The following is a 13958-nucleotide window of genomic DNA, read 5'->3' as shown; positions in this document are numbered from 1 at the left end:
ATTCTCAGCTTCAAAAAGATTACTTCTTAAAGGTGATATACATTCTTAAATACCTAATGATAGTCAGTAAAAATGCAAAAACAAAACAAACAAAAAGCCCCAGTTAAGTGTGTTAAATAGTAATGGCAAAGCCAGGTAAAACGGTTCAATGTCATATATCCCAAATTTGCTACCTTGCAGGACAGTTGCCCACATAAAGGTACTTAACTTGTGGAAGAGTAGCTGCCCCAGCCCAGGGTACCACAAGCAACCACAAGATTCCCAGCTTACCATCTTCCTTTTCCTTTCTGCAATCTGCTCCTCTGACTCCATTTCTACTTCATTGCTAATAGGAGTTTTTTCTTCCATATCATCAATAAAATCTGGTTCCTGAAAAATGACCATGATTTATTTATGGAATACATTGCCCCATCTATAAACTGGGAACTATATACTGTACCTTTGGAATACAATTCTGAAATAAGCCCACCAAAATCTGAATTTCTAAATGAAATTTTCAAATTCATACTAGTGAGTAATTTTGTTTTCTGGAGCTCCTGTCAAATATAGTAGTGTGGCCAAAACAAATTTTCACCAAACCTGCTGATAGGAAATCTCCAATGTTTGTTCAGTTTAATACTTAAGATGGTCAGACACAAGACAGTGGCACACACCTTTAATCGTGTACTCTGGAGGCTGACGTAGACAGATCTGAATCCAAAGCTAGCCTGGTCAGGATCAGGGAGTTCAAGCCACTCTGAGACTCTGTCTCAGAGCAACTACAAAAACCCACACCACCCGATGTCTTTAATGACCTAGTCTTAGGAAAACATTCAATTTCTGTAAAGATCGGTCAGTGAGACCATGTCCTACTAGTGTGGCATAGACTGTAGGAGACGGGTCTGTGAGGAGTTGAGCAGCAGAGCAGGGCTGGTTGGGGACCTGCAGAGAACGTGCCTCGCCTATGTTAGCCCCTATGTTCCAACCCCTGCACTGGGAAAAAAATAAACTGTTAAAGAATTTTATTCTTAAAAAAGGTTAAATACAACCTCTCCCTCTCTCAAATGACCCTGTGAGAAGTGGGCTGTTGGTTACCTGGTTGTTGGACACTGACAGCCTTAATGGAGAAAGCTTTCTCTGTTTTGTTTCTGGACTCCTTATTTTGTTGTTTGTTCCTTCACAGTCCAAAGTAATATTTTGATTTTGTATATCTTTTTCTTTTGAAATGTCTTTCTCTTTTTTTCCTTTTTTTCTTCTGGTCTCATAACCACTATTAATGTTTTCTGTGGATTCTGAGCTGCGCTTTAGAACAGGGCACTCTGGATTTTCCTTGAGGCACGCACAGTCCACCTTGTATTTACTGAAATGATAACCACATAACTATTAATACATCAAACAAGACTTTTAAGCTGTAACACCATAAAATTCATAAGCCTTAACACCTTACTAATTTGAATTTCTGGTATCAGAAAAATATTTCCTCATAAAAACACAGAATTAGATATCGGTTTTGTTGCTTCATTGCTTTATGCTACTGGGGATTGAACCGAGAGACCGTACTTCAGCTGAGCTCGCCGAGTGCGCCACGACTGTGCTCTTGTGCCACCTGGAGAGGTTTATCTGAACACAGTCTTTTAAAGTAAAATGATTCTATAGTTTATGCAAGAGAACATATTACGGCAAAACCCACCCTTACTGTGTCTGAAAGTGTTATGCCAACTAAAAATTTGACTTCAATTAAAAAAATGCTAACTATGATAAATACCAGATCTTACCTAGTTCATATTACACTTCAAGGAGTGATTTTAATAATCAGTTTTCCCTAAAATATACCTTGAAGAAAACTTAATTATGAGCTTTCTTTTAAATGGGGGGTCTGAAAAACTATATATACTATTTCTCATCTTCTTGGTAATTATTAGTACTCTCAATTTTACAGATGACCTTAAAGTTTAGCTCACACGATTCTAGAGGCCTCCTTTTAGGGTTACACTTAACTGCATCAACTTGTGTTTCCCATAGCAATTCCTCCATGCCAGCAACTGCTGTAAACAGATTACATTAAGTTCAAAACATTAAGTGGACAGTATTGTCAGCCTTGAGCTAAGGAGTTACAGAGAGATGCAGAAACTGGTGTACCACTACATGAGTAACCAAGCCAGATATCAAGTCAGAAAAGTCAGGAAGAGTTTATATTATGAACTACTATGGGATAACAACCTCTTAAAGCAGTGAGCATAAACCTCTATAATAAATTTCTCCCTTCTGAAGCTTTAAAAAGGCTTTACAAAAGTGGGAGAGGATAAGGCAGCAGGTAAGCCCCTGTCTTTTAAAAAAAGAGGCACCACATGTTAAACATACACTTTTTTTACTAATACGCCTTCAAAAGAAAAAGCTTGGGGCTGGAGAACTTCCTGAGTAGTTAAGGATCACTTCCTGCTGCTACAGAGAATCCGAATTTGCATCCCTACAGAAGGGCCCTCACAACACTGCTCTACCTCCATGTGATGCAACATCTCTGGCAGCTGCAAGAACAAGTACACAAAGGTCATACATGCACACTGACACATACATAAAGAAAAGAAAAGGCCAAGTTGGTATGATAAATCTGACTCAATCACAGAGTTGCATATTGAAGGTAAAGGGACATACTGCATACTTAAAAACTGTCCCATGAAATGTACAGGATGCGAGAGAGATGGCTTAGAGCACTTGTCCTTTCAGAGGACCCAAATTTGGTTTCCAGCACCCATAGTTGGATGGCCCCCAACCCAGCTACAGGTGCAACCTCCTCTTCTGGCCTCCAGCATCCACACACATGTGGTATACATTGTCCCCCACACATAAACAAAAACCTCAAAAAAAAAAAAAGTAAAATATAGGAGGAAATTAAAATGTTTATGCATGTGGTGTACATCTGTAATGTCATCAACTCAGGAGGCAGAAGCTGAAAGAACAGAATTCAAGGGAGTTTGAGGGTAGCCTAAATCTTCCTCTTTACTGTCAAAAGAGAGAATCGCAGGCCTGTACCACCATGCCTGACTTTTTCTCAGCCCTGGGGATCATACAAATACTAGGCAAACACTAACCAACGGCCTGCATCTCCTGCTTTATTTCATAATTTGGATAATAAGTACATAGGTATTTGTGTTATTTGTATTTCAGATTATAGTCTGAAAAGTATAATAATTCTTCTTTACTCGAAATTAATAGGTTCCCCCCCTAACATTTCAAAGTAATAGTTCTTAAAGTTTTACTGTAGGATTCCCAACAAACCATTTCTATTACATTGCAAAGAAAATTTGGTGAAGTGTCTTTTGTTATTAAGAAAAAAAATATGTATTAATAATCAAGTGACCAAGCAAGTTGTTTAACAAGTTGAAGTAAGTAACAATTTGAAGTAGAAGAAAGGACGGGAAAAATCCTCACATAATAAAGTCAGTTTTGAAGAGCTGAGTTTGAGCTACTAATTGGAAGGTGTGAACACTCACGTGAAGTCTGAAAATAAGGGGCAAGGGCGGGAACCTAAAACTGCACACTTAACCCCGGGACTTTTAATGTCTAAACTATTTTGAAGACAGTAAACTACTTTGAAACAACATAAGTCATTTACAGACTTGAACTTACCAATTCCCATAGTCAAAATCAAAGGCAATAGTAATTTCAGTCCCTTTTGGAATACTCTGTATAGAGTAAATGTAGAGATGTATGGTCCCCTCTTCAATTTCATGCCTCACCTGTTAATTACGAAGAATAATTTTACATTTCTATAAACTCTGTAGACCAAGTTTATTTTGCAATTAAGATAATTATTCATTGTTGTTGTTGTGGTTTGTTTTTTAGACAATGTCTTACTAGGTAGCCCTGGGTGGCCTAGAACTCATAGAGATCCACCTGCCTCTGCCTTCTGACTATTGGGATTAAAGGTGGTAGAATACCATGGCTGACTTAAAAAATATTCTTAAAAGCATTTTATAAACATGACACGGAAAAATGCCCTTCATGACAAGAGTTATGAATCCGTAGTTATCACCTGAACGGTAACTGCCAACACCTACTTACCCTACAGCCTACCTCTACCAACAGTGCTTTCTCATCTGAGCATACATACTCTTGTACCTTTCCACTGTGTTTCAAACTGGAGGTTCTTTCATATATATATACAAGAATGTTCTAATGGTACACTTAAGAATACATTCCTTTGACACAGTGTTCGTGTTACTTCCCACACTTGGCACTAATTTATACATAAGTAAAGCACAGAAGGCTGGGGATGGAGTTCAGTGGTAAAATACTTGCCTAACGTGTGAGGTCCTAGTTTAGTCTCCAGGACCATCCCGCCTTCCTACATACTGAATAAATGTAAAAACAAAAAATAAAAAAATATATTTCTGCTTTAGCTTTTAGATGTCATAAAAGTTCACAAAATAATGTATCTGACCTACAAATAGAGCTTCCAATATCAAAAGAAGTTCAGTATTTCCTCTTATAAGCAACATCACAGATTCATAGACACAGAAAGTAAAAAAGGCGTGGTCTCACTCTGTAGCAGGGGCTGGCCTAGAGCTTGTTTGATGTACAGATGAGGCCAGCTGTGAACTCTGAGTTCTCCCTGTGTCTGCCACACGAGAGATCAAAGAAGTGCGTGCACAACCATAGCTTATGGGTTGTAATTCTGAGATTAAAGATTGTCACCTAAATACTGACAACAGAAAAATATTGGATAAAATAAAATACACCCATGATTAAAGAGTGTTTATGTGCAAGAAGACTTATACTTTGTGCTCCTATTTCCCCTGAGATGTCAATAAGGCTTACCTCTGCATTCGGTGTACAAGAACGCCTGATGAATCGAGCCTCGTTCCCAAAAGTCCTCGCATCAACACACATTTCTAGCCCATGGAACTTGGAGTAGAATAAAACAAAAGGGTATGGCCTACAGACAGAAATATTGCAACCTCTTAGTGTAACAGGGCTAGAGAAGATACTCTTGTTGCAGAGTGCTTGCCCTGCAGGAACAAGGTCCTCAACTTAGTCCCCAGTGTCACCAGACAAGCAAACTACAACAAAACCTTTTTGTTATTCTTTTAGAGGCAAGTAAGTAAAAAGAACAAAAAACAAAACAAAACAAAAAAAAATCAAAAAAAAAAAAAACCCCCAAACAATAGATTAAGACATTTCTAAGACATGGTAATAAAGCAAGCATTTGAACTTGAATATGGGTAATCTGACTCTAGAATTTACTACTTTAAACAAATAAGACTTGTGTCTACCTCAAGTTGCTTGATCAAAAGCAATGAATGTAGAAATTTTTTAAAATAAGTTTTTTAATCTTTGTTTTTATTTGCTGTGTATGGGTATTTTGCCTATACAGATCTGCATACTATCTGTGTGCCTGGTACCTACAGAATTTAAGGAAGGCTTTGGATCCCCTGAACTGGAGTTCTAGATGGGGATCAAATACATGTCCCTTAGAAGAGCATCCAGTGCTCTTAACTGTCGAGCTGTCTCTCCAGCCCCTTTTTGGAAGACATTAATAAAACAAAAAACAAAACCAACAAAAACCCATTCCCTTTACATGCATTTGAAGTCCCATTTCCTGGTGTGGTTAAAACTGATTTATACTAGATTTCAGATAAAATACGCTATATAAGAGGCATAGGTCTTGCGTATTTTTTGTGGCTTAAAATACTCAAATTATAAATAAACTAATAATGTTTTAATAATGTTACTGTAGTAAACAGCACAGACTTTTATTTCCCTAAAGGCAGCAGGACATTTCTATACCTCTGAGAAGAATGGCGGTCAGAAGATCAAATTCTCCGTAAGAATCCCACACCTCAAAAGAAGCCTCTGGAAACACCCCAGCACCAGCTGAGCAGGAGCTAAGAGTGGCAGTATCGGCACAGGGACATAGCTGACCCTGTCTGATAAGGGTTTCAGCTACAGCCGCCACGTTCTTTTCAGTTGCCTGTGTGTTATGACTTAGGTAGTGGAGACAAGGTTCTTCAAAGTCTTAGAGAATGAAAGTTCCTGACCGATACCCTATAAGCTATCTACTTTACTTATTCAACGTGGCTTACTTTAGAATTCAGCAATATAGAAACAAGCAAGAGGCTATGAAATAGATCTTTACATGTTGACACACTTCAAAAGTTATCACTGCCGTGTCAACCATACTATACTTTAAAATACTGAAATGATCATGGTGGGAGTGGTTGTAGGGGGGGTGGTCATGCAAGGCATCTCGGCCCAGTCAAAACCTCAGTGATGGATGAGAGAGATGGTTTGACGGGTAAAACATACTTGCTATGCAATTGTAAGGACCCTCCTATGAGTTGGAATGCTCATTATAATCTACAAAGCTAGGTACAGCAGGACAAGGTAGAATCCCAGTGCTTCTCTATCATAGGTGTAAGGTGGGCAGTCCCCGGAGGCTTGGAGGCCAGCTAGCTTGGGGTGAACAACAAAGACAGTTGGTCGGTCAGTCTGTCTTACCAAGATGGAAGGTGAGGGCTGACATCTGACGTGTCCCTCTGACCTCCACACAGATGCCATGGAATACACACACACACAGATACACAGAAACATCCTGTATGTGAGTGCATGCACACAGACATATTCGTTTTCTTGGGATTGGTAACTCATCTCTGTAAATGCAGTATTCAGAGGTCAAAGCCGTAAGAAGGAAAAGCTCCAGGCCAATGGGGTTATAAAATGAAAACATCTAAAAACCCCAACTTTTAACTCTCAAAAGCGAACATGAAAAACTGAATATACCTTTTAAAGAAATATCCATTTGCTTCAAACTGTTCTCTCAGCATAAACTTTCCTCTGTATTCAATGATAAGTGCATCAGGAGGCAAGTCTTTGGCAGATTTCAGAATTTTTTTATTCTTCTGTATATGGCTCTAGAATCAGTAAATATGTGAGTTAAATCAGTTATTCAGTCTGTCTAAAGATATGCATGATACACAGGCTGTGCTCTACGGTTTTGACAGGTGACACACACCTCTACAGGAGGTCTGAAGAGGGAATTGTTGACACTCAATTCTGGTTTACTCATGTCTTTGCTGTCACTCCCACTGCCGAGTCTTTGCGCTAGTCTTTGCGCCTCTCTCTGCACGCCTTCGCTATACTGGTTATTATTTGCTTCTTCGTAACGATCCATCCATGCTTTGATTTTTGTCTCCCATACAAAATTTGAACCATCAGACGAAGGATCAATTTCTGGTGCTGAACCCTAAAGTCATAGGAAAACAGGATTACTCTGTGAATTTAAGCACAGGCACGCGTACGCGCGCACACACACACACACACACACACACACACACACACACACACACAAAATTTATATAAAAAAGAATGTAAAGCTATAATGACCGCCTAAGTTGATTCAAATTAAAAGGTCATAAATCAGCCTGTTAAAATCTTATACTACACACCAGGAACGTAAGATGGAAACTGATAAAGACCGAGTGACACTGAAAGTGCAAAACTCCAAGTGTCAATATCACTATGGTGGCCGATTGAAGGACATCAAATTAAATACCTAAAATTTGGATCAATCTCAGCTAGTGTCCAAAACAAAACGAAAACAACAACAAACTGCCAGCACGTGAGACGTCTGATTCTACAGCCTTCCAACACCCACTTCACAGAAGCAGACTTGTTCATTTTAATGTCAATAAATCTGTGTGTGCTCCTAAAACACTGAGCCATCTCTCCATTTACAAATCAGTTCTGTCTGCTAAGGCAGGCCTGCAAACTCCAGCTATTAAGGATGCTGAGGTAAGAGGATTAAGTTTAGGGCACAGTGAGGTCGAGGTCAGCCTTGGGTAACATAGTGAGACCCTGTCCCCAAAATAACAAGTGACAAGAAGGTGCGTGTACAGCTCAGTGGTCAGTGTCTCTCTAGCATGCACAAAGCATCCTTCAGTGTCCAGCACTGAGGAAAATGGGTTTTGGGGGGAAGAGTACCCGAACAGTACATTACTAAAACTGTGCCTCAGAAATATAATCTTTATCACAGTTATTTTCTACAATGAACAATACACTGTAATAGGCTGATCATCTATCTGATGGGAAAATGTCAATTGATATTTTATGTGGCACTGGGGATGGAGCTCAGCGATAGAATGTTTGCCTAGTATGTAAAAGGCCCTAACTGAAATGACCAGCATTACAAAAAAATATATTAGAATATGTTAAATGGTTTATATATATAAACACATATATATTATTTCATTATTGATCAGTTCTTTGCCAAAGAAAAGATTTTGTGAGTCACAACATTATGTGCTAAAGAAATATATTACATTTTAAAATTATCTTTGTGCCTGCAATAAAATATTAATAACTTGATATATATATATAATATATATTTAATTCAGCTCTTTTATAGCTTTTTAGTCTTGTAAATTTTATTCAAGAATTACTGGAGTTGTAATGCTTTCAAGCTAAAAGGGTTGTTATTTAAGGTTGACAAAATTTCCAAATTCCCAGTCACTTTATTATATAATAAAGGTTAACTGTTTCTAAGTAAAACTATATTTATGGGGAAAAGTAGGGATGAAGAGCCTTGCTTCTGGTGGTCATTTGAACATCCAAAACCTTGAGGATGTCTGCTAGCAATTAATTCAAGGTCCACGTGACTAGTCTGTATTCACAGTAAGAGGTTATGGTGGTTTTAGAGCACAATGTTCAGCTCGACTAACTCAGAAATCCAGTTGTGCAATTTTCAATGCACCTCTATACTTTTGTACCAGAAAAGTGCAATACAATGACAAATGGAATTCCAATTATTCCAACTGTAATATTTACATTTATATTTCACCCTCTTTTTATTAATGTTGTAACAACATCGATAAACTATCAAAAATTGATTTATTAATCTACTTAGAACTTTAAGGGTCTTTTACTTCTTTGCCATGACACCTTGGGCATTATTCCCAGAAGACAACTCTTCTTTACCCTTTTACCTTGCCTGGCACAAGCTGCTTTGAGACTTTTTTTTTTTCTTTTTTTCAGAGCTGGGGACTGAACCCAGGGCCTTGAGCTTGCTAGGCAAGCGCTCTACCACTGAGCTAAATCCCCAACCCCTTTGACTTCTTATAAAAGCAATGAGTTACCAGACCACACAGCATAGAAAGCCCAATATAAACAAGCAGTGACTACAAAGCTCTTGGTTTAGCACGAGTTAACAGGAATGCCTTAATTTAATATATTTACCTTAACCCTTGATGATTTCCTAGATCCTTCACGAAATGCCTAAAATAAGCATGGGATTGAATTAGTCTTTTCCACCTTCAATATAAATAGTAAGAATCAACTGTTCATTAAAACATTCTGCTGAAATGAAATAACCTGGCAAGAACAATAAAGCTAGAACAATGGCAATTATGAAGTGAACAGTTACACCAAAAGTCTTACTACAAATATAATTTTAACTATTTAGAACAATAAAGTATGTGCTAAGATTAAAAACTTCCAAATATTCTATGTGCTAAATATTATAATCATCAAATTGCAAGTATCAATTATATAGGTGAAATGATTGCTATACTACACGACAGTGGGGACTTGGACTAAATTTGAAATAACAAAAAGATTAAAGATAATACTAAGATATTTCAACAGAAAACTCAATAGAGCTATTGAGAATAAATTTGATTATCAAAGACTAAATTTGATTACAGATTTCAGAGTCTAAGAATTATTATATTGTCTATGCTGAGACAGACCACCAGACAGACAGACAGACACACACACACAATATCAAGGAAGATAAGACAAGTGTGGTGTAGAAGGAAACACAAAAGAGAATGCTGTCTGAGGCACCCAGTGGCAGAGCTTTGAATCTCGGGACTAAGGCAGAGGCAGGTAAGACTACACAGTAAGATTCTGTCTTAGAAACAAAACAACAAAAAGAGTGAGGACTTGAAAATAGGTGGGATGTCCCAAGTTCTTCTCATTAGCTTACTTAACCACTGGGTTAAATTCGAAGACAACACTGTCTGTTGGGGAAGAGCTACTTCTCTGTTGACTCTTTGGAAAAGGAAAATGGTACAGGTTGAGCATCTCTTATCCTTGAGCCTAGAAGTCTTTCAGACTGTTTTTCTATTGACAGATTTTAGACTAAACTGTAATTTGAAAATCATAATTCAAAATATAGAATGTTGTAATTTTAAAACTTTCTAACAATTATTTCAGATTTTCAATATGGGGACACTCAAAAAATAATCTGTGCTGTCTGTCACTGAACCTTTCCTTATAAGGCAGTCACAGTGAACACGTTTAATGTGTGTCAGTGTTAACACTTCATATCAAACCAGAATTACTAAAGTACTAACAATACCTTATTTGGATTTTATAAATATTCTAAAACAGTTAACTCTTCAAAAATTTATGACTAATTCAATTCATTTACAACAACTAAATAAGAGTGGGTTGAGTACAAAGTAACCTATATTCTTTTGCTACATATTTTTATTGGACACTGACCCCATATTAAAAGCTAACAATGCCAACCAACCAGAGCTTCCAGGGACTAAGCCACTACCAAAAGACTATATATTCATGGACTGACCCTGGGCTCCAACTGCATAGGTAGTTAGAATAGTTATGGAATTACTAGAATAGCCTAGTAAGGGCACCAGTGGAAGGGGAAGCCAAGGTTGGACCCCTAGGGCAGGGGAATATGGGGGGAGCAGTAAGGGGGATGGAGGGAGGATACCTGTATGGGGGAAGGGGAAGGAAGGGAATGGGGAACTTATGGACAGGAAACTGGGAAGGGGAATAACATTTGAAATGTAAGTAAAGAAATATATCTAATAAAAAATTTAAAAAAAAAAAAAACTAACACAGTGAGGAGTTTTATGCCCAGTTCTTAGATTTTCTTAACTCTATAACTGCTGTCAAGTACTAATGTCTGGGGAAGTACTTAATATTTATATACAGCAAAATTCTAAGATAAATGATACAACTGAGACCCAGGCTTAATTAATTTTGAATATTCACTTGTGATTTCACCCAAAGAAAACACAATCTACGCTTTATTAAACCAAACTGTGTGAAATAAATGTCAGATCAAATTTCTAAGTAACGTTTATGCAATAACAAAGTGATAGTGTCAGCAAGCACAGTGCCCGAAGGCTCAGCTAACTAAGCCATCCGTGAGCTACTGCACTGTGAGCAAAGCTCGGACCTACACAGCCAAGAAAAGACATGCCATCCCTTGTGAGAACTGTGGAGATGAGCAAAGTATGGTAAAATGGGGTTGAGTACTAAAATAAAAAGGCTCAAGGCCACTGCCAGACTGTATTTGTATTTGCTGGAGAAAAATCAACACTCCTGTTGGCTCAGTGGAAAAGAGAAAAAGGTGCAAGCCTGTTTCAAAGGGTGAGATAAGCAGCGTGGTAGAAATGGGGCAACAAACTGTTGGTGACAGTAGAAACAGCTGTGTACGCTGGGTAAATGCAATTCCATTCTTCACTAACAATGACTCGATATGAAAAGTCCGTTTACCTATGTGAAGACATTTTCACACTGGTTAGCAGGGCCACGCTACTAGAGCTGCACTACTAAGCTCTCGTGTCCTTATTGTATAAGGACAGAGTACACGTACACAGGTTTACAAGATCTGGTCTAACCTATGCTACACATGGCACAGTTCCTGATCCTGGCTAAAACCCTACAGACTATGTTCCTGTAGGCAACTGTAACCTAATGATGGGTATATTTGAATGACAGTAATAATAGTGTATGTGTCAACATCAAAACATAGAAAAATACTTGATAAAATGTCTTACTGTGACCTCACTTGCCATCACAGAGGATGTGTTACTAACAAACTAATGACACGTTAGTCTATAAAGGTTGCCTGCCATTAGATCTTTGGGGTCCCATATCAAATAAAGCATTCAGCAATTAGGAAGCCTTTATTAAAAATGGATATTTTTCAAAGTTACAAGCAGTTATAAGTAATCATCATATGCTGCCTGCCTTACCTAGTAAATTATTAAATGTAAGGCTATTATTTCTGTTTTCAGTCTGTTTTGATTCACTTAAGCATTTACAATGTTTGTCATTCGTCTCATCAGAACAGTAATTCCAAAGCAATGAGCAATGTTTCTTGTCGTCCATGCCAGTCTTTAAATACACTGCAATTTTTAAATAAGATTGCTTAACATTTTAAAATACAAACTTGCTTGATGTTCCTGCCGTGCATGCTCTCCATGCACTCCTGTCTTGCCTGTCACTCAGCTTCCTACCAGCTCTTATCTACTTATCTGAAATAAAAGGGCAAACACGTACTTTTTTACATTTTGGAAAGGTTTGTTCTTTCTCCCCACTTTTTTTCCTCCTCTTATCAGTGACCTTGGGGGCTCTGGAAGCAGCTAAGGTGATTGAAGTTGGAGTGTGCTGGAATGCAGTGTATAATTCCACGGGGACCTCATCGCCACTTTCAGTTGCACTGGTGTCACCATCTTCAATGAAAAACAAAGTCAGCACACTTTAATACTTCTGTTTTAAGCAGAATAAGAAAGCAACACTCTACCCGAAAAGCATAAATTCATAAATTTATTTTCTCACTTCAGTCAATCACTTGAAACCAAAATACAAACTAAATGCTTGTTTTAAAGACACTGTAGCTTTCCTCAGACACACCAGAAGAGGGCATCAGATCTCATTACAGATGGTTGTGAGCCACCATGTGGCTGCTGGGATTTGAACTCAGGACCTCTGGAAGAGCAGTTGGTGCTCTTAACCACTGAGCCATCTCTCCAGGGCCTAAATGCTTTTCTTAGACACACTAAATCATAAAGGATGTCTGAGGACACACCCACTGTTCTGGGGAAACAGGCACTAGTACACACTACTAACAGAACTCAAATTTTTTAGGGTCATACCTATAAAAATTATATATTCACTTAAAAGTTTAACCCTGTCATTCTATAGCACAAAAGCAATCTTAAGCACCATTGCTTAATCAAAGGAACTTTTCATAACAACAAAACAAAACAATTGGAAACAACCCACAATGTCCACCAAAGAGTAAGGGCCTAATAAACAAGTAACTATTTTAAACTTGTTGTCCTGACCCAAAGTTAAAACACGGCACGTGTGGCATAGTGGCATCTGCTTTAATCCCCGCACTTGGGTGGCAAGAGCTCACATGCTGGCATGCCGTTAATCCCAGCACTCCGAGGCAGAGTGAATTCCAGGCCTCTCTGATCTATAGTGAGAGTTCCAGAACAGCCAGAACTACACAGAGACATTCTGTCTCGGAAAAAACAAAACAAAACAAAACAAAACCAAAACCACAACAACAAAAACCCAACCCCCACTGCCCTGCCTCCCCCCTCAAAAAAAGGGGGAGAGAAAGAATCACATGTTATGAGACAAGCCCGCATTGTGCACTACAAAACTAAGTCCGATCAGACCAGCCTAGGCAAGGGAGCCAGGTCAACATGGGCTGCATAGAAGAGCCTATCTACAAAAGCAAAAACAAATTCAAAGAAGAACCCTAAACATAAAAATTACAGCATATACAGACTATTAAAAATGGTATCCTAGGGCTGGAGAGATGGCTCAGTCATTAAGAGCACTGACTAGGGGTTGGGGATTTAGCTCAGTGGTGAGCGCTTGCCTAGGAAGTACAGGCCCCTGGGTTAGGTCCCCAGCTCCTAAGAAAAAAAAAAAAAAAAAAGGACCAAGAGCACTGACTGCTCTTCCAGAGATCCTGAGTTCAAATCCCAGCAACCACATGGTGGCTCACAACCATCTGTAATGAGATCTGATGCCCTCTTCTGGTGTGTCTGAAGACAGCTACAGTGTACTTATATATAATAAATGAATATTTTTAAAAAAAGGTATCCTAAAAATTAAAAAAAATTACTATTTTACATTGTATGTTAATGGATCATTATTCCAACCAACATATTTTACTTCTTTAAAGATGTAAGAACAAAAGGTGA

At 38.2% G+C, this 13958-nt stretch overlaps 1 protein-coding gene across 1 annotated transcript in view; it reads right to left on the bottom strand.

Annotated features, from left to right (window-relative positions):
• Kmt2e (lysine methyltransferase 2E (inactive)) overlaps positions 1-13958 on the bottom strand; it is a 70815-nt gene that overhangs the window by 17720 nt on the left and 39137 nt on the right. Inside the window, exons 8-15 of the mRNA XM_032907103.1 lie at positions 12295-12467; positions 9211-9249; positions 6992-7222; positions 6760-6890; positions 4798-4915; positions 3607-3716; positions 1075-1339; positions 271-369 (exon numbers count right to left, since the gene is read on the bottom strand). Coding sequence (XP_032762994.1) covers positions 271-369; positions 1075-1339; positions 3607-3716; positions 4798-4915; positions 6760-6890; positions 6992-7222; positions 9211-9249; positions 12295-12467 — 1166 coding nt within the window. The remainder of the gene's footprint in view (positions 1-270; positions 370-1074; positions 1340-3606; positions 3717-4797; positions 4916-6759; positions 6891-6991; positions 7223-9210; positions 9250-12294; positions 12468-13958) is intronic.

This window comes from Rattus rattus, chromosome 6 (assembly GCF_011064425.1).
Source record: "Rattus rattus isolate New Zealand chromosome 6, Rrattus_CSIRO_v1, whole genome shotgun sequence".
NCBI classification, from domain to species: domain Eukaryota; kingdom Metazoa; phylum Chordata; class Mammalia; order Rodentia; family Muridae; genus Rattus; species Rattus rattus.
The sequence above is the reverse complement of the archived record's forward strand: the minus strand, read 5'-3'. Positions and strand labels throughout refer to the sequence as shown.